The sequence below is a fragment of the Thermobia domestica genome, chromosome 12 (genome assembly GCF_964235325.1).
Source record: "Thermobia domestica chromosome 12, izTheDome1.hap1.1, whole genome shotgun sequence".
Lineage (NCBI taxonomy): Eukaryota > Metazoa > Arthropoda > Insecta > Zygentoma > Lepismatidae > Thermobia > Thermobia domestica.
The window spans coordinates 200,648,785-200,671,455 of NC_137465.1; the positions used below are offsets into that span (position 1 = coordinate 200,648,785).

The 22,671-nt window shown below is 34.3% G+C and overlaps 1 protein-coding gene across 1 annotated transcript in view; it reads right to left on the reverse strand.

The window, feature by feature from the left end:
* Positions 1-215: 215 nt before the first annotated feature.
* The window catches only part of LOC145665850 (beta-1,4-N-acetylgalactosaminyltransferase bre-4-like), a 77,624-nt gene continuing 55,168 nt past the window's right edge, over positions 216-22,671 (reverse strand). Inside the window, exon 6 of the mRNA XM_081732964.1 lies at positions 216-706. Coding sequence (XP_081589090.1) covers positions 574-706 — 133 coding nt within the window. The 3' untranslated portion in view covers positions 216-573. The remainder of the gene's footprint in view (positions 707-22,671) is intronic.

Genomic DNA, 22,671 nt, shown 5'->3' on the forward strand with positions numbered 1-22,671 from the left:
AGAATTTGTGACAAGATAGTGCTTAGGAAGGATTTGATACTAATTTCAGTTCGAGGAGAAGAATGGAGATGCCGATCATTATAACAAGATGTTCATATCACTGATAGTTCCTAAGGCGAAAAATAAATAAACTAAATTAATACACTACCAAAACTATAAAATAAGATAAAATAAAATAAATGTAATTCACCTACAAAATTTATACAAATGAACAATGTCTATAACAATCCTTTTATTATATCAGAAATAGTCGTATTATTTTTGTTCCTTTGGCAACTCCTAATAGATGTTAATAGCAACATCATTATACAAATGCATTTAGTACATAATAGTATATACAGGAATGTACAGTCACCCACATAAGTACCTGGACCCCTGACAGTTATAATTCCATTACTTGGGGTCCAGGTACTTATGTGGGTGACTGTACATATAAACGCATGTAACGCCTCGTCTTACTTTTGAATTTAAACGACCAAGAATTTACTACAATATAAATGAGTGCCAGAATCTGAATGCAATTACAATTTGTATTTTCTTCATCCCAGCTAGAATGTAACCCAGTGACCGCCATCAGAGTGACATCAGAAGTTCCGCATAGACCCATGTATACAGCTTCTTCACTTGTAGTTCCTTCAATACATATTTCACGCTATTGAGACCATCAGTTTTAAAGCGATTCTTTGCTTTGCGCAATAAAACAAACCTAATTTAAAGATGAGAGTTCATGAGTTATACAATATTGCAAGTGCCTTATTGCTAGCAATATTTTTACCACTGATAGGAAAAAGTAAAAAGCAATAGATGATATCTGATAGCAAAATTTAACATTTTTCTTTTGCTTGTCTTTCATAAGTGAAAGGAGATAATAAAATGCAACTTACCACAATCATAGATAATGCTATTCTACAACAGAAAATATGAACCTGAAGATTTGCTAGTGTTGCCATCCATAGAAATTACAGTGTAGCCAGAATGACAACATACCTAAAATCTATATTAAAGCAGCGACTAGAGGAACGAACTCAACTGCATTTGTTTACGTATCATGTTGTTTTTTTTTCCTATGAACTACTTTTTAAGTAATAATTGTATTTAGTTTGTAACAAACAAAATAGTTTTAGAACACAGTTATTAAAACTAAATAATAATGTTATTTAAAACGTACATTGAGATAAAAAGGACTAGGATTTCTGTGTGGATACATCATATTTACGCTGCTTAAGTAATGTAATTTCATTTATAAAAGTACAGCAGTTTCGAACACCATGCCAAGTCTGAAGTTCGGCGTCGTGTTAAAAAGATCTTTCCTCTCTTTCCTTCTCACAGAATGATATAACGTCTTATTATTCTCGTAAGGTAGGGCCAATATAGAAATAACCGAGAGGGAACAGTCGTAGGAAGGTGGTAACAAGATTATATACGTAAGTTACCACCGTCGGAACGGGTATGGCGTTAATTCTAGATTTGAAATGGTGGTCCCACAATACAAAATTTTTGCTGGACGGTGGTGTAGATCCTACTACGGATGAAACAACATTGCTTAATGTGGTGACGCGCATAACCTGGTAAAACAGCATTTACAAAATTTACTGGATTATGCATTTTTCTTTGTGTAGTTCACAGAAAACCGGAAAAACATGAAACGTAACCAAATGCAGTTGAGATCGTTCCGCTAGGCGCAGCCTTAACTTAGATTTTAGGGTCGTTGTTATTCCGGCAACACTGTAATTTCTATGGACAGCAACACTGAAAATTCTACAGGTTCATAATTTTCTGTTGTTGAGTAACATTATCTATGAATGTGGTAAGTTGCATTTTATTATCTCCTTTCACCTTTGAAAAACAAGCAAAAGAAAAATGGTGAATTTTATATTATTTTCAGTAAGTTAGACTCTTAACTATATTTTCATAAAAATATATAAATAAATAAATGCTCTAGTCCAGCAGAATAAAGTTACTAACTGCACCAAAATAGATGTGATATGAGGTTTCTAGCACACCTCCCATTTTTATGTATTTTTATATAAAATTATTTAAGCACAATTTGCTTTAAAAACTGCTGATTTTTTCTAATATTAAAGTAGATTAAATTATGAATGATATATCATTTTCGGGCTATTTTTCTATAGTAGCTAGACAAGATGATAAGAGTATAATTTCGCTCTAAACGAACCCAAACAAAACTTTCTCTGCTACAATATTATATAAATTATTATTTCATGTACTAATATTTTAAAAGTGTTTTTACAACTACACAAAAACATAAAATTAACCAAAAAACTATAGTTTGAAGAAACTTACACATTTCTACAGATATGCGAGTTCTTTAACTTATTCGTGATTTGTGCGGAGAATTTTGACGTAAATGTCAACTTATTCAGTGATTCTTACTTATTATATTCCATACATGAATATACAATATGATGGAAATTTTTCTAAGTCCAAGATCTTGTAAATTAATGCAAAACTCCCGTGGGACAAATCCTGAGATTCACCTGAGAGGCTATCGGGTTTTTGTTTTCATTTTACTCCCTCAGATGAATCACAGCATTTCTGAATTCACTCTTCAAGTTGTTTTCCACTTTCTATTTCCAACCATTGAGAGCTGTAAGAGAAGGGTAAGGGGAAAAAAGAAGAACTGTCACAAAACTGCATTTTTGAGAAAACGGCGGTTTTAATATTGAAAAACGCGTAGAAAGAATAGGGTTAGTTAAATCATTTGCCTCTTTTTACAAGAACATTTCTACATCTACGCATGCATGGTATATAAGTCAATTAGTACCAAGAGTCACCAACAGATAGGACAAAGCACCCAATAAAGCACATACATGGACATTCCTTTTTTTTCCCTCACCCTTCAAGTGTACTTGTAGCTTTCCCTACAGCTTCAGCTTCCCTATCTGAATAGAACCTACAACATAAAACTACAGAGTTTACAATCCTATTGCCAATGTATCCCATGCCGCCAGTTTCCCCCTAGTTATTAGTTACGTACCAGGAACATTCAGGCCCGTATTTACGTAAGTGCTATTCTGTGCTCGAGCAAGGGGCGACAGAATTTAGGGGGCGGCAAATTTTGTTTTTTTAAAACAAAGATTCACAATACAGTAATATTTAAAACTAGCAACCTGCACAGTCCCGTACAAACGCGAGAAAATATGTTAATGTGTTTAATTCGCTCTAATTACGGTAGTTACTAATTAGCTATCTTATCTGATTATTTTTAAAAGTCATTCTGAGAATGAACTTGGACATAATGAAAACTGATATTGTTAAACTCAGCGACCTCAAAAACTATGAATTCAACACTAATATCTGTCATTTTTGATTACTTTTGAAATATCGCCCTCTCCCTGGGAAGTCGAGTATGACGTTGAAGTTGAATTGGATTAAAACTGTCACTACTCATCTCCCCAACCCCAAAAATTGTGAATTCAACTCTAATATTGGTCATTTTCGGGGGTGATTTTTTTTTGCCGTGGGCGGCAAGTAATTTAGAGCACAGGGATGCACAATATATAAATACGTGCCTGGGAACACCCAATCATTTACATACGCGAATCAGAAGTATACATTTTGTAGCCACCTGTTTACATGGAGACGACTAAAGTTCATTTAAAAAATCATTTAGAAACAAAAAAATTCGCCGACCATTATTAATTTGCAGTCCACTGCTTGAATTCAACCCTACGTTCTTACATTAATGAAAAAAATCCGTAGTGTTGCCTAATATTTACACCTGATATTTTGATGGTACTAATATTCGCCTCTGTAAGTTTTCGAAGTGTCATCTCTAAAATTAAAGAATATAGCAATGTTCTAATAACAATTAGGTACTGGCAACATTTATCATTTAAATCACAAATTATACAAACCTTACATCTTCGTCATTTACTAATGCATTTCAAAAAAAATAAAACTTAATTTCAAAACTACATTAAGAAACTGAATGTTCTTATGTAATGATGGCTGCCTATATCTAAAGATAAAATTACAAAGAGTGAAAACTCATTATAGAATTTATAACGAAATTTCAAAAATAAAAATACTTGGCTAATGCTCATAAAATGTAAGATCTTTTTAAAAGTAATACTTTTCTCCAAAACTCAAACATAATTCCGTAAAATATTTTGAGTGTGATGGTGAGTGCAAAAGTCAAAGGATAAAATTATAATACATATATATATGGCCAACCAAAAAACAAGTTTTTCTCTATCTCAGGAACTCCAATAGGTGAATCTAATAGTATTGACAGCGATGATTTAAGTATCTAATTTTAGGTTTCTTCTGTCACCCACAGTTTTGATGAGACAGAGGAAAGAAATGTGTACCGCCATTCAGGTAACTTTGCATGCAAGAAGGTGCTTTTGCAATGTAAACTTGTTCAACACGTACCTCTTAAATGTTTGGATGTATGCTTTTTGCTTGTTCTTGGAGTCAGGAATATCCCTCAGCAAATTCAAGATATAATCAGCTGGACTTTGCAAGTGGAGGAAGTCAATTTTCCCTGATGACGTTTCTCCATTTCAGCAATAGCCTAATGAAACTTCTCACCATGCTTGTCAATCACAGCTCCAAGGTTTGTAAGGGAAAGAAGTCTATGTGGGAGTCCAAGAAGATAATTTTAAGGCTCACGATGCACTCCAATGCCTGATAGGCAGTTACGAAGTCGAATACAACGTCGTAAGGATCGTTGGACCTATGATTCTTTAAAAAAAATATTTGCATGTTGTTCTAAATGTCATGCACGCGGTTCTTTTGAGCTCATTGAGTTCGTCAATGAATTACACATCACTGAAAAGTTCCCTGATCTGAAGGCCTACAAAAATACCCTCTTTGATTTTACCGTCACTGATTCTGTGAAATTTAGTTCTCATATATTTAAACCGCTTCCAGTTCTGTCTAAGCTTTTGACGAAGTTCACATTGAGTTTTATGTGTAGAGGGGGTAGAAAGATTTTTTGCGGAGTCTGTGAAGTTCGATTCAGCCATACTTTCTTAACATATTGATTATGCCTGTCCCAACTATCCCATTCGCAAAGGAAGATTGCAATGCAACTTGGCACACACGTTAGCTCTAACCTACAGTATTTTTCAAGATACATAATGTTTTGGTTCCTGTAGCCAGGGTAGCTCCATAGGTGCAAACTTTACCAATAAGATCTTTTGAAGCAGAGTTCCCGCATTGTCCTTAATTTTCCGTTTTCGTACATCATGCACACATGCAAGTACTACCCTTGGAAAGCTTGTTTCATTCTGAAGAGAACGACGTACAAACCATGATACTCGGATGGATAGTCTTGCAGCAGTAGCTACTTTCTTATAAACCTGCAGCGGGTTTACAGGGTTAGTTGTATCGTATATACATATACTGACTCTGAAAAACTGTGGGTAGTAGTTAAATTTCGAGTACAGATTCAACTTCATCAAGAAAAACTATATCAAAGTTAGTAAATTTCAGCTCTGAGACAGAACCTTTGTTGACCAGTGTTATTTTTATAGCTTTTATAGGTATAAATAAAATTTATATAATTATTACATCATAATTATAAGAATAAATTTATAAAATGGTTTTGTATTAACTTCGTTGTCAAATAAAAATTATATTTTTAGAACTCAGTTCATTGTTCATTGTTTAATGAGAACAACCATATATTAATTCCGACTACCAATTATGTGTTTTAAATATTTTTCAAAGTAGCATTCAAACTATGGATGAGAAAAACTTTCTTTCGAAGTTCCATATTAACAACTCGTACTTTTCCTTGGAAAGCTTTTAAAAATTCATTCTTTGAGGATAGTTTAAAGGCTAACAGGTACATATGGTTCAATTATTTAAAAAAAAACTTATTGCTATTAGCTATAGTGAATGCTATTCTCAATCCTTCTTTCCACATTATATATATAATAGTTTAAAAAGTCGGGCTTCCGTCCTCAAATAAAACAATAGAATTATATTTCAATCAGTCGGGTTTCCGAAAATATATCATCTGTTTCGAAACAAGCATGTTTTAAATTTGAAGCATCAAATTTACACATGTTTTAACCTTGCAATTCCAGTTGAAATTATTATAGGTAATTTAATTCTATGTACAGCTATATGCTTTGTCATTTCTATTTGTAGAAAGATTGACAAAAAAATATCTATAAGTTTTATTGTAGCATTAGCACCGATTGTTCCTGTACCTGTGCACCAACAATTTTAAATTTCTTTTAACAGTCTGCTTTGTGAGGATGGATAAACACATCACCAACCACTATTTTGTATTAGTCTTATTGAAATTATTAAATGTTTGTCTGTTTGGTAGAAAGTTTGAATCTATAGTTCTGGATATTTTCAATGTCATTCATTTATTATAGAGAAATTTTGGAAGACCACAGCTCTAGTTACCTCGACAAAAATCAATCAAATTGTCGTCATACGTATTTTTATTTCAATTTTATTAATCTTGCGTCTTGTTAAAGAAAAACAAACGGATAAAAAGTGTATATACAAGTTTATGCTGACACTCTACATCTGTTGTAAATGACTATAACTCCCGTTTCTGTTTGCGCATAATCACTACTTTCAACAAACATTCTACCAGTCATATTACAGCGAATATTTTTATGTCCAAATAGTGAAATCCATGTAGTTTGCATACAATATACATTTTTTAATTGTTCATACTCAAAACCATGAACAACACCTATATTTCCCACTGTTACGTATTCACTATCTGTTTTTGTTTCGACTCTGCTTTTCAAACGATTTCCTGATAGTGTAATGTTTACAAATTAAGATCCTAAGCAATCGTTAAAAAATATTAACCTGTGTTTCACTACTGGAACAACAACTTCTCTATCATCATATATAAATTGACTTCATCTTATTCTATTTTTGGGGTAAAAGATGTAGTATGAGAAAGTATAATCCTCTATTTAAATCGTTAGTGTTCTTAGCTAATTGATTATAAAATCTTTTCTTTAATACTGAATTTATACCACTCAATTAAAAACCCTTATAATTTACAATATAGCAAAGGAATGAATGTGATTTGTCTAAGGATATCGCGAGAGAGAAGGTAATTAAATCAATAAAATAAGTCATTACAACATTAGAACACGATTTTAAAAATTAGAAGAATAAATTATGACTTATTAAACATGCTTATTATTTCTTAGTCACCTTATCAACATTATTATCTACATTTTTTGTTTTATAAAAGTATTTATTCCTCAATGTTTACACAATTATATCAACCTCTTTAGCTACATCAAGTGTAGTAGTAACCTGTTTATCACCTAAATTAAACAATACCAAAGAAGAAATATGAATATAAAGAGAGAATATTAACTCCTTTGGACGGCAATTTAAAATGGTAATAACATTAAATAGAGATATGGATGAAAAATGTGTTAAAAATACAATGAAAAAGTTAAAAAATTAAAGCATTTTCCTGTAAGAAATGAGTAAATTTAAAAATACTTAATTTTGGATGTATGAGAAATGAGAAAGAAAATTCATATGGAAGAAGAAATGGAGAATTAGTATCTGATGTTATACGATGTCTTATGATAGGCCCATCTGGATGTGATAAAACGTTTCTTTTATTTTTATTTTTGTTGTCATCACGTTATTTTATATAGGCTTCAAAACTATTAATCAACTTAAATATCAATAGCTGCAAAAATAAATTGGTGAAGAACACTTTAAATTTAAAGATTAAATAGCAACAGTTAATGGTCAATTGGAGTAACGATTTCTAGTACTCATTCACCTGTACTCATTGATAAATGTAAAAATTGTTTGGTTGTGTTTAGTGATTACATTTTAGCAAATAAAAAGAATAGCAGAGATCTTTTTATAAGAGGAATATAAAAAATTATTTTATCTTTCACAAACGTGATTAAAAGTGCTGAAAAAATTATTAAAATGTAATGTTAATTTCTTAGGTATGTTTCTTAAAGAAGATACAACCCTTACACATGTTTATAATGAGTTTTCGGGAAAGCTACAGGAGTATGTCTCTTGAAAAATTTAAAGAGAGACGTTCTGATCTCTGGAAGTGTGATTATGGTTTTATAATAATTGTGTGCAAGGAAAATGAATAATGTAAAAAACAGAGACAAGATTAGGAATTGTACGAATATTTAAACAATAAGTATTTATGGATTAAATTGTTATTGTAATCTCCATAAAATTCCTCATTACCTTTCAAAAGTCCAATATCCAAACGTTTTACGTTAGAATATTAACCCTTACGAGACACACTTTATAAATGCCAATTCTGGGGTGTTACAAACAGGTGCTGAAAAACAGAAACTCTTCACTTCGTGAAAGCACGACGAACAATGTCGAAGATCAGTGGTTTCAGGTGAATTTACAAAGAAATGAAAATTTCTCTTTCGCTAAAATAAACAAGGAACAAATAAACAAAGATATTTCGGGGTGTCAAACACCTCAGTGTATTTCCAGAGGATTAATATACGAACGTTCAGCATGAACTTAACGATAATTGTATCTTTCCTTTATAAAAATAAATTAGAATGGAGTTGATAGAAACATTCAATTGAAAGAGTTCATTATTGACATTCCAAAAATTGGAAGAACACAAACCAAATAATTTACAATAAATTCAAAAGCAAGAAATACTCTTAATATATGCTATTCACACTTTATGAAACGAAATTAAAGATGTAATGGAACAAAACAAAACTCTAATAACAGAACATATTAATGTTAGAAAAAGAAAGTTTATATTACCAGAGAACATTTGTACAATATTTGAGCAAAAAATTATTGAATTTTAAAAAACTCTACCTCAGAAGACAATAACATTTTCTCAAGTAAAATGTGTATATCTCCATTCTCACAAGAGAAAGAAATTTCTTGCTATTTCTAAATGGACAGTCGACTACCTACATCAACCAAGGCAAAAAGGAATTTTACAATTGGTTTACAACAGGTGCAAAGAAAATTGGTTAATAAACAGTTGCAGATGAATAACTACGAATACAGAATGATAATACGTAAATTGGTTGGTGATAAAAGCATTATCAGCAACAGATGTTTTAATGTTATTAACAAAAATAATGCATGAGTATAAACACGACAAAAATTGTCACAGGAGATAAACAAAATTATATTACAATATTATTACACACAAATTCTATGTAGCAAAAAATTATCAAACAACTGAAAGAGTTAAATCAAGTTTCGTCTTAAATATGATAGCACATTAAACCTATTTGGGATGAAATGAAAAAGAGATGAAAACAAACTCAATCTTCAAAAAAGAAGAGACGGGCAAATCATTTAAACAATACACAGATTTCCAAAAAGAATCCAATACACAAATTTGGCTGGATGATGTTCGCAAAAATAGATTGGTTAATGGTTATTGATGGAGAAGGAAAAGGCCATAATAATAATCTAAAAACGAAAAATTCATATAATGTATATGATAAGTTCTAAACTCTAACGACTTATTGCAGTCAATTCAAAAGATATAGATGATTTATTTAACATATTGAATACATCACTATCAAGATTTCGGAATAATGAGAAATATGGTAAAGGAGTAGTACACGATTGTTTTAATAAACTTTATTTCAATTATATATTCCAGGATTTTCGTTCTGTGGTCCAAATATTAAACTACAAGAACGATTAGAAAGAAGATATAAAGATATAAATCAATTAGATGGAAATTGTAAAGGGCATGGTATATACAGTGAAGCCTACCTATGTTGGCCACCATCGGTTCCATCGAAAAGTGGCCAACTTAGACAGGTGGCCAACTTACAGAAAATGTGTGATTTGTGTATTTTTAGAATTGGATTTCTAGTATTACTTGATTGTAAAATTTTAATAAGCAGTGGCACGACAGCTACTTATAAAAAATGTATATAGAGTAATCATAAAAATATACAGTACTAGAAAATACCACTATAGTATGCAAGAGCGCCGATTTCTCTGTAAATTTGTGGGGGGGGGGCATTCAGATGCAGAAGGTATATATATGAAGATTTTAAGACAAATTGCACTCAAATTATACCAAATATTGTATACTCATAAATAAAATAGGGGACACATGAGCTTTGGGGGGCCCGGGCCCCCCAAGATCGGCGCTCTTGATAGTATGTTTAATAAATATGCATACCTTTCTCTACCTGAAAACTAGTCTGGTACATTGGATTATTCGGATTGAAAACACAATAACACAAACAACCATGAAATAGAAGCGTATGTATGCAGTTTATTGAAATTGATATTATAGCACACTGAGTTATTCAGATTGAAAATAAAAAAAAGCTAAGCTATAAATTGAGAAATTCGTATGCAATTTATATGACTTGTTTTCAGTTGTTACTGAATGGTGGTACATTCTAGACATATTTGCTTTATTCTTTTTGACAGATATGCGCATAATATTGTAGTTAACTACCTCTTGTTAATGACCTAGAAGTGTTTCCCTCGGAGCAAAAGATGTTTTGAGAAACTCTTGAGGGAATTCATGTCTCAAAACCTCTGCTACCTTTTGACATGCAGTCAGATGAAAATAAATGACAATTGAGCTTTGACCTTGAGAAATTTCCGGAATTATTAAAGCTTCCCACTGATGAAAGAGCCGATATAGGTAATGGTTTTACAGGTGCATTTCGCCAGCCCCCCACGTTGGAGTTTCGAAAAGAAACCTATGCCAATCGTTTGTGCTACGTTTGTGCCGGAATGTACCGCTAAAATTTTCATTTGTACCACTTCCGGTACGAAGTTATAATAGTTTTAAAGTGGGGGGCTGGGGAAACGGCAGCCCCCTCACCTTGGAATTTCGAAACGAAACCTATGCCAATCGTTTGTGCTACGTTTGTGCCGGAATGTACCGCTAAAATTTTCGTTTGTACCACTTCCGGTACGAAGTTATAAGGGTTTCAAAGTGGGGGGGCTGCAGAAACGGCAGCCTCCAAACTTGGAATTTCGAAACAAAACCTATTGCAATCGTTTGTGCTACGTTTGTGCCGGAATGTACCGGAAAAATTTTCGTTTGTACCACTTCCGGTACGAAGTTATAAGGGTTTTAAAGTGGGGGGCTGGAGAAACGGCAGCCTCCAAACTTGGAATTTCGAAACAAAACCTACATCAATCGTTTGTGCCACGTTTGTGCCGGAATGTACCACAAAAATTTTCGTTTGTACCACTTCCGGTACGAAGTTACAAGGGTTTTGATGTGAAGGGCTGGGGAAACGGCAGCCCCCACGTAGGAATTTCAAAAAAAAAAAGCTATGCCAATCGTTTGTGCTACGTTTGTGCCGGAATGTACCGCAAAAATTTTCGTTTGTACCACTTCCGGTACGAAGTTATAAGTCATTTAAAGTGGGGGGGTTGGAAAGACGACAGCCTCCGACCTTGGAATTTCGAAACAAAACCTATGCCAATCGTTTGTGCTGGAATGTACAGCAAAAATTTTCGTTTGTACCACTTCCGGTACGAAGTTATAAGAGTTTTAAAGTGGGGGTTGGGGAAACGGCAGCCCCCACCTAGGAATTTCTAAACAAGACCTATGCCAATCGTTTGTGCTACGTTTGTGCTGGAATGTACCGCTAAAATTTTCGTTTGTACCACTTCCGGTACGAAGTTATAAGAGTTTTAAAGTGGGGGGTTGGGGAAACGGCAGCTCCCACCTAGGAATTTCAAAACAAAACCTATGCCAATCGTTTGTGCTACGTTTGTGCTGGAATGTACCGCTAAAATTTTCGTTTGTACCACTTCCGGTACGAAGTTATAATAGTTTTAAAGTGGGGGGCAAACTTCAGAAACATCAAATTCTATAGAAATAGAGATAGAAACGTTGAGTTAACGGCAATCGTTAGTGCACTTAAAAGCACTAAGCACTAATGTTAGTGCTATCATATTTTGGGATTTATTCAAGATTTTTGGTGGGGCCACCTTAGAAATATCAAATTCCATACAAACATTTAGTGCTTTCTAGAAGCACTAACGATACACTAATGAATGACATTAATTTTTTGTTAGTGCTTGAAGTTGAAGCAAGTTCACCGTGCCCTCCAAAGATATTGTGCCTGTAGCACCTACACTAATGAAGTACTAACGTTAGGGGTTGGTGCACTAAGAATCACTAACAATTGCACTAGAAGATATCATTAGTGCTTTTGAATATGGCGGAAATTTGATGCAATTAAAAATTCCAATAAATGTCTTATAGGACTTTAGGGACATGTAATTGTCCATAACTACACTAATATTGAAGGACAAACGAAACTGTTAGTATTTTTTAGAAGCACTAACGATTGCACTAGAATAGATCATTAGTACTCTTGAATTTCACGGAAATTTGATGCAATGAAAAATTTCCCATAAATTTATTATGTGTTTCGTTACATGTAATTGGCCATAACTAAACTAATATTGAAGTTCTAACTAAATTGTTAGTGTTTTCTAGAAGCACTACCAATGCACTAACGAATAGCACTAAGTTTTTAGTTAGTGCTTGAAGTGGGGGCGCTAAGTTCACTCTGGCCTCAAAAGGTATTTTAATTGTAGCACATTTACTAATGAAGCACTAACCTTAGGTGTAGATGCGCTAAGAAGCACTAACAATGCACTAACGATCGCTCTAGAAGAGATCATTAGTGATTTTGAATTTGGCGGAAATTTGATTCAATGAAAAATTTGCCTAAATTTCTTGTGAGTCTCGTGATATGTAATTGGCCATAACTACACTAATAGTGAAGCACTAACGAAATTGTTAGTGCTTTATAGAAGCACTAACGAATTGGACTTTTTTCCGTTAGTGCTTAAAGTGTCGGTGCGAAATTCACGCTGACTTCTCCATAGTTTTTTTTACTTGTAACACCTACACTAATGAAGCACTAACGTTAGATGTTTGTGCTCTAAGAAGCAATTACGATGCACTAACAATTGCACTAACAGAGGTAATTAGTGCTTTTGAATGCGATGGGAATTTGATACAATGAATAATTCCCCATGTCTTTCTTATGGGAGTTTTGAGACTTATAATTGGCCATTTCTACACTAATGGTGAAACACTAACGAAACTACTTGTATCTTCTAGAAGTACTAACAATGCACTAACGTATAAAACTATTTTTTTTTTGTTTGTGCTTGTAGTGTGCGCTAAGTTCACGATAATTTCGAAAATTTTCTTTCCTTGTAACATTAGTGCTTCCTAGTGCACCAACACCTAAGTTTCGTGCTTCATTAGTGTAGGTGCTACAAGTAAGAAACCTTTGCGGGCCAGCGTGAACTTGGTTCCCACTTCAAGCTGTAACGAAAAATAAGTCCATTCGTTAATGTATCGTTAGCGCTTCTGCAAAACACTCATAGTTCCGTTAATGCTTAACTATTGATGTTGATATGGCCAATTATATGCCACAAAAATCCCATAAGAGATTTATGGGGAATTTTTCATTGCGTCAAATTTCCGCCAAAATCAAAAGCACTAATGACCTTTTCTACTGAAATCGTTAGTGCTTCTTAGTGCATTAACACCTAACGTTAGTTCTTCATTAATGTAGGTCCTACAAGTAAAAAAACCTTTGGAAGCTTTCATGAACTTGGCGCCCCACTTCAACCACTAACGAAGAAATTAGAGCCGTTTTCGTTAGTGCTTCACTATTAGTGTAGTTATGGCCAGTTACATCTCTGGAAACTCACATAAGAAATTTAAGGGAAGTTTTTCACTGTGTCCAATTTCTGCCAAATTAAAAAGCACTAATGATCATTTCCAGTACAATCCTTAGTGCATCGTTAGTGATTCTTCGTGCACCAACCCCTGACGTTAGTGCTTAATTAGTGTAGGTGCTACAAGTAAAATACCTTTGGTGGTCAGCGTGAATTTGCGCCCTCTTCAAGCACTAACAAAGTAATTAGTGCATTCGTTACTGATTCCTGAAAATACTGACACTTTTTATGGAATTTGATATTTCTGAAGTTGGCCCCTACCAAAAATTTTGAATAAATCTCAAAATGTGGTAACACTAACGTTAGTGCTTAGTGCTTTTAAGTGCACTAACGATGCACTAACGATTACCGTCAACCCCATGTTTCTACCTCTATTTGTATAGAATTTGATATTTCTGAAGTTGCCCCCCCCCAATGAAAATCTTGAATAATCCCAAAATATGGTAGGAATTACGGTAGTGCTTAGTGTGTTTAAGTGCACTAACGATGCGCTAAGTTTAGTGAAAATCTGTCTGCATAAAGATGGGTGGGGGGCTAACTTCATATGAAGTTGGTCCCCCACCAAAATCTTCAATATCTCGTAAACGCTGATAGCACTAACGTTAGTTCTAAATGCACTAACGTGCACTAACGATGTGCAACGTTTGGTGTAATTTGGGAGAGAGGAGGGGCAACTTCAGGCACGTAAATTGTTTTCCGGTACATTCCGGTAAAAACGTACCACAAACGATTGACATAGTTTTATCTCGAGATTCGAAGGTGGGGGGGGGTTCTGGAAACGGCAGCCCCCTAGTTAAAACTGTCATACTTTTGTACTGGAAGTGATACAAAAATTTTTGCGGTACATTCCGGCACAAACATAGCACAAACGATTGACATAAGTTTTGTTTTGAAATTCCTAGGTGGGAGGCTGCCATTTCCCAGCCCCCCACTTCAAAACTCTTATAATTTCGTACCGGAAGTGGTACAAACGAAAATTTATGGGGTACATTGCGGCACAAAGGTAGCACAAACGATTGGCATAGGTTTTGTTTCGAAATTTCACTTTTAGTCCAGGAACTTTAGCATTTTTCTTCGGAAAAATTAGAAGCCAAGGTTTTTCTCCACAAAAACGTTCATTAGGTCATTCTAAATGACATATCAAAAGTCCCCGATTTTCTGCTGTACGCTTCCCCTTTTTCGGGGGGTGGAAGTGGGGGAGGAAAACGAAATTTAAAATACAATCAAATTTAGTTTACTTGCATGTTAACCTAAATATTCCGAATAAAGAAACAAAATTTACTGGGAACGCTTAGCACATTTGCTCGTAAATGTTTCAGAGGAAGTCCCAAAGAATATAGGGTCGGGTTTCGGAAATATCACGTCATCAAAATGGCCGACACCAGAATTTGTAGTGTTTTGTGGGAATGGTTATAACTTCCCGCAGAATAGTGATAAAACCGTCGTTTTTGTTTCAGATTGAAGATAATTAATTACCAAATGTACGGAATGAAACGTGCTTCTGTATCGTTAATTTCTTTTGAGATACAATAACAAAAAAAAACTAGTTTTTGAGTACCTGGTTTTAAGTGTAAATGCAAATAACTCAGTAATCATAAAATATTTCAAAATATATCTTCAAACAATGGTTGTAGGGCATTATAAAGCCTTTCCAACGGTATCTGTACCTGCATTTTTTGTATTTTGAAATGTAAGGAAGGTATCTTGTTTTATTTAATAGATCGATTCTTGTAAAGACAATATAAGCCTACTTTTTAAAAAAAAATTGAAAAAAATTGGATATAAGATTAAATCGCATTAGAATCTGTAAGTCACACACACTCCAGACACAGATACAAAAATGAGGATTTACAACGTTCGGCGATAGATTCTTATCGTTTGTAGAATGAGAAATGTAAAATTCAGAGTAATAATGAATAAGAAATGTAAGCTATTCAACTTACCTGAAATGGTTTACTTATTGAGTTCCTTTGCTGATTGATAAATAATAATTGTAATTATAGCAGGTCGACCTGGTTTGTTATCTCTATTTCTTAGGCGTCCATGAATATTTCACGTTCAGAGATTCCTTCCGTTGAAGTGACATTCAAAGAGGATTGTCCGTGACAATTTGCACAAGCAAGAGAGTAGAACAGACCAAGCTTTCGACATCCACACAATTGCCGCATCCTTTAAATCATGAACAGAAAATCATTTTAATGGGACGGCGGAGCAAGTGGCTGCGTTGATCGAATTGGTACTAACAAATTGTCTTTCATAACCCAATCCCACTCCTCAGGATTTAGTTGGTTTCCGAGCCATGTTTGTACGTGGTAATAGACCCGAAACAAATGTTGTGCTGCAGCTGAAGTCGGTGGTAGGGTTTTTAAATCGACAGACTTATTTCTCTTCACGGATTTGGTGAAATAATGATAACGGTAATCATTTAGTGAAATGTCATTTGCAGATGCACCGTATAACCCCTCCCCCCAAAAAAACTGTATGCCACTTTCAGTTATTTCTGGATGGGAGACATTACTTCGATTAAAATTTTCTATGACGTTTTAAATCTTGACGTTTTTATAATAATTTCAAACAAGCTGATTTCCCCTTCTGAAAAATGGCAGATGTTCCATCAGCCTGAAAAAGCATGTAGAAATAAAATGTGATTTTTGAATAACTCCTTGATGAGTAAATCTTCTGCTCTGTCTTTATTTTTCCTGGCTTCAAGAAAAAAATTCTAAATTCGGAGGAGATCGAGCTGTTATGATTACTAACAAATGAATATCCTCACCAACAACAACTGTAGAATTAGAATTAATTTTTGATATCGTGTGTGCGGTTTCTACAATGAGGACATCAGCATGACTCTCTGCTTGTTTGACATCAATATTGGGAGCCTTGAATTTATCAGTGAGCAAACCAATCAACCTACTTTTGTTGTTTGCATTGGCGAGAAGGTTTTCTTGGCTCGTAGTCGCAACCATGTTTCCATCAAATATAATTGTTGTTGATGCTGCTTTCGAGCACCGTCGAAGTTGCTCCATGCTTTTTACATTTTTCTGAGGATTACCATGACCATCAAATACGATGACAGTGTTTTGACCGAAGTGTTTTTCCACATATGCCACATATTTATCACAAACATCCATGAAAGAATCGTTTTGACGCCACACACCACTCGATGAAGAAGGGACCCTCCATCAACGACGTATTTTGCGTTTCCGAGATCAGGATGAACATTGGTCGGGTTGAAGATGTTGAATAAGGATGATTTCTTCGTTTTACTCATTCCAGTTGCATCAAAAAGAGCCATTGGGTAAGGAGCCAGTTCGTAATTTAAACATGCTCGAAGGTCATCATCTGATCTTTTGATTACGCTGAATCGTTGAAACAACGGCAATGGATCGACAGGCACAGTAACATCATGTACCGTAAGGTGACTGTTCACTGTTTGAAGAGAAAGAATCCTATCAGTACGAGAATATTTTATGTCATGAAAATTGTCACCAACTTTTCTTTCCATCATGGTTGCTCCAATGTTCAGTGCATCGTAGCAGTTTATCTTCTCCACATTACCTGTAACCCCTGTTCCTATAGACATGATCACTTGTACATTTGGGAAAGGGTTGTGGGCACTGAACCACTCTGATACTTTCCTAACATCTTGGTCCCGTTTGATTCGAGATTCTCGTGCATCTACGTGCTGTTCTTCACTTGCAAACGAAATCCCACAAAAGTTTTCTGGTCCTTCAGAAATGTTGCTCGCACTTAACAAACCAACAACAAACTTAGTAAAACATTCTCTTTTGTACTTCTTCTATGCACAAAGTCTCCTCGTATTCTTGAAGACTTCATGAGTGACTGTTCTATTACCATATCTGTTGGAGTTCCACTAAAAAAATTGTCTGATCGCTTAACAGTGAAAAAGTCTGCAGTAAATTTTCTATACATTTCTCCATCCATTATGTTCTCCAACTTTACCATGTCTTGTACAAACAAGTTGGCACTTTTAACGTACAAAAAGTGTCCTGCGGCATGGAAATACGGAATCATCCTCTTCACTGCAGACAGATATGCCTTCCAGTCACCCATCCTCTCTGCTCCAATAAACTCTTTGCGGATTAACACTATATCTAAATACTGGTTCCATAATTGTGCAGTTGGACCTCTCCCTTTTAGTTGGTTTTAGTTACAAAAAAAATGCAGGTACAAATACCGTTGGAAAGGCTATATAATGTTCTACAAGCTTTATTTGAAGATATATTTTGAAATATTTTTTGATTACTGAGTTATTTGCATTTACACTTAAAACCAAGTACTCAAAAACTAGTTTTTTTGATATTGTATCTCGAAAGAAATTAACAATGCAGACAGCACTTTTCATTTCGTACATTTGGTAATTAATGATCTTCAATCTGAAACAAAAACGACGGTTTTATCACTATTCTACGGGAAGTTATAACCATTCCCACAAAACACTACAAATTCTGGTGTCGGCCATTTTGATGACGTCATATTTCCGAAACCCGACCCTATATTCTTTGAGACTTCCTCTGAAACATTTACGAGCAAATGTGCTAAGCGTTGCCGGTAAATTTTGTTTCTTTATTCGGAATATTTAGGTTAACATGCAAATAAACTGAATTAGATTGTATTTTAAATTGCGTTTTCCTCCCACACTTCCACCCCCCGAAAATAGGGGAAGCGTACAGCAGAAAGTAGGGGACTTTTGATATGTCATTTAGAATGACCTAATGAACGTTTTTGTGAAGGAAAACCTTGGCTTCTAATTTTTCCGAAGAAACACCCATTTTTTGACTAAAGTTCCTGGACTATTTTGGGGGTTTCCGTTTCTCCAGCCCCCCACTTTAAAACCCTTATAACTTCGTAACGGAAGTGGTACAAACGAAAATTTTTGTGGTACATTCCGGCACAAACGTATCACAAACGATTGGCATAGGTTTTGTTTCGAAATTTCACTTTTGGGGGTTTCCGTTTCTCCAGCCCCCCACTTTAAAACCCTTATAACTTCGTACCGGAAGTGGTACAAACGAAAATTTTTCCGGGTACATTCCGGTACAAACGTAGCACAAACGATTGGCATAGGTTTTGTTTCGAAATTTCACTTTAGGGGGTTTCCGTTTCTCCAGTCCTAAACTTTAAAACCCTTATAACTTCGTACCGGAAGTGGTACAAACGAAAATTTTTGCGGTACATTCCGGCACAAACGTAGAACAAACGATTGCCATAGGTTTTGTTTCGAAATTCCAAGTTTGGAGGCTGCCGTTTCTCCACCCCTCCCCCCCAACTTTAAAACCCTTATAACTTCGTACCGGAAGTGGTACAAACGAAATTTTTTCCGGTACATTCCGGCACAAACGTAGCACAAATAAATGGCATAGGTTTTGTTTTGAAATTTTTAGGAGGGGGGCTGCCGTTTCCCCAGCCCCCCACTTCAAAACCCTTATAACTTCGTACCGGAAGTGGTACAAACGAAAATTTTTGCGGTACATTCCGGCACAAACGTAGCACAAACGATTGCCATAGGTTTTGTTTGGAAATTTCAAGTTTGGAGGCTGCCGTTTCTCCAGCCCTCCCACTTTAAAACCCTTATTACTTCGTACCAGAAGTGGTACAAACGAAAATTTTAGCGGTACATTCCGGCACAAACGTAGCACAAACGATTGGCATAGGTTTCGTTTCGAAATTCCAAGGTGGGGGGACTGCCGTTTCCCTAGCCCCCCACTTTAAAACTATTATAACTTCGTACCGGAAGTGGTACAAACGAAAATCTTTGCGGTACATTCCGGCACAAACGTAGCACAAACGATTGGCATAGGTTTTTTTTCGAAACTCCAAGGTGGGGGGGGCTGGCAAAATGCACCTTGGTTTTACCAAAACAGACAGGCTAAACAATTACGTACAACCATTTCCTGAATTCCTGTACGTGCTTTTTCTTATTCACATCTTCCTTCACCACCCTTTTATGAGGGTAGTGTTCTGTCCATTGACCTCCAAGAACAAATTGTGCGAATCTATGCTTCTTTGTGCAGTCACAAATACAGAACATCTGCCTCTCATATGGGAATTCGAAAGAGTTAAGAAAAATAACAAAACTGTATTTTGCGTGGCCAAGATATGAAGGTAAATTTATCATCATCATAGGGTAAATATTGCTTCAGTGTGGCCAACTTCCAAGATAGACAGGTGGCCAACTTATGTAGTAAGTAACGAATGTCTTATGGGAAAATGCAGGTTCAAGACGAACTAGGCCAAAATAAGCAGGGGGCCAACTTAGAGAGGTGGCCAAGTTGACAGGTTTCACTGTATTACAGAGATAATAAAAATATGCTCTTAAGACATAGTGCGGAGAAAGAGTTGGAAATATTTTGCAAAAGACATGCCATTTAATTACTGAAAAAATGCCCGCTTTAGGAATTGCTTCAGTGATGAAAGCCAATGTGAGCTTAGGATTAGAAATTGGCATTAAATATCATTATGATTCATTAATTTTATTTTTATTTTTTATGGATGCTTTTACGAAGATTTTCTCTACAATTAATATGATTTTTTTAATTAAAGGAGCTATGTTTTTGTTTCTTCACAGCGAGGTAATTAGTTTGAAAATAAATAATATGTTTATGAAGAAACAAAATAAATGAGAAAGATAATAAAATCAAAGATGTAAAAGAATGAATTTAACTTAAAATACAACACCAATTAGAAAGATAAGAAATTCACCAAAATAATATATTGGTGTTTTATTTTTACGATACCATTTATTCTAACAGTTTTAGAAGTAGAAAACTAAGGTATGAAAATACAAAAAAAAAATTAGTTGCGATTCTATCATATATAAGCCTTGCAAAATAAAATTATTCCCAAAAATATATATGCTAGACAAATATTTACAGAACAAATCAAGGTTCAAATATCAGTGCAAGACATAAAAAAGGGTTTTAAAAGAACATAAGTATTCAAAGTAGTAAGACACTGTTTAGTTATACACAAAAATTTACAAACCATAAACGAGTGAACTTACTATACATGGAAGAAACGCTTGCAGATAAGTTTGTAGTTTACCTTTTGCAAACATTAGAAACGAAGAATGGTCCTTATTAATACAATTATTTTAGTATTGTCTATTCAAGAAAACAATATTCACATCGATATTGATTTTAAAAACTCACAAACACATAACATTATAGTGAAAAAAGTTATTCTGAAATTTTCGTTGGGAAGGACTATTATTTGGTATATAATAAATATATACACATTTGGTAATTTTGTAGACAGCAAAAGTAATGTTCCAAATTTTAACACTAGTGAGGAGCAATTAAAACTATTAAAGAACTTAAGTGATCATACGAAAGCAAAAAAATGAAGATATAAAAGAGGATACTATAACACACATCACAAAGTTATGAGTTATCAAGCCTTTAAATTTGAAATAAATATGACATTTACAACAAATTATAGATAATGAATGATTTTCTAATTAAAAATTGCTGTTATAGAGAATTGATCAACAAGATGCTATACCTAGGTAACATTAGAACAACTTGAAACAGTAAATAATAAGAAAACAAAACAAACAAATTTCAAAATGTATTAAAATCATTACAAAACATACAAACTGACACACTTATCTATAAGGCATGTTAATGAACTATGCCGACAAATTGTAAGAGGTGATTCCTTACATCAAAATAAGATAAAAAGCTCATATGAACTTATGGTGAAAAATGCATAGTTTCAGAGCTAGGACTGTCCAAAATCGCGAAAACCCCAAATTTCAACAGATCCTATTTGGAATTCCAGAAACTTTGGATGGTGGTCCTTATCAGTTTAAAGGAAGCCACAGATACACAATCCAAACTTGCATATTTCGTAAATTTTCAATAGGTATGCAGGGTATTCCCTACAGCAGCGTTTCCCAACCTTTTTCAACTTGCGGCACACTACGGGTGTAACTTCGATTCTCGCGGCACACTTACAGATTATTATTATTGCTATTATTAGATATTATTATTATTATTATTATTATTATTATTATTATTATTATTATTATTATTATTTGCAAATATAAAATACCATGGTAATTTTTTCTGTGATTACTGATCTCCTTCTCACAGAGATGAAAGCTCGATCACTGGTTTTCCACAAATGCTAATTCATTATGCTTATTTTTTATTCTAATTTTAAAATAGAAAACAATTGCAATGAAATATATGAATCAGATTTCGAAAAATACGCTTTCTTTTTCGAAAACTGTATCCAACCTTTCATTAAGAACGAAGATCACTAAATAACGAACAAACAAATGTCTTGTACCTTTAATTTTGCTGTTTTAACCAAACCAAGTAGTCCATTAAAGATAGGGAAAGGAACAAATTAGTAACAAGCTGAAAATTGGTATGGAAGTAGGGGGATATGTTAGGAATAACATACTAAAAGTCTCCTAAAATCCCACTGTAGCTTTTCCCGCAATTTTGAAAAATGTCCGCTATCTTTCGACTACGACAACGAATTTATGGAAATCGTCACCATTTATGTTTATTCCTCTAGCCACCGTTCTAATTATCACAAAGCCATGAATCATATATGGTTGGAAAGCTTGAAAGACAGAAAATATAAGTAAATAACATATATGCCCTTCGTGCTAAATTTCTAGAAGAAGAGGAAGAATAAAACAGCTTTTTTATTTATAAAAGATATATTTTCAGAAATCATGAAAAGTTTGCAACACTGACAGTTATTGTACACCAACCAAACACCACCAACAGATGTCCTTGATATTTATCTCAATCATAGCCAACAATGACACAAATCGGTGCAATACAAGAAAAAAATATAACTTATGTTACTTTCTGACCTCTTTGTACACAAGTGCCATAAGGTGACATACACTTTCACGGTTCTAGTCACCTTCTTTTATTACATAGGACCAATAGTTATATATCACTGGAAATCTTAAGAAAC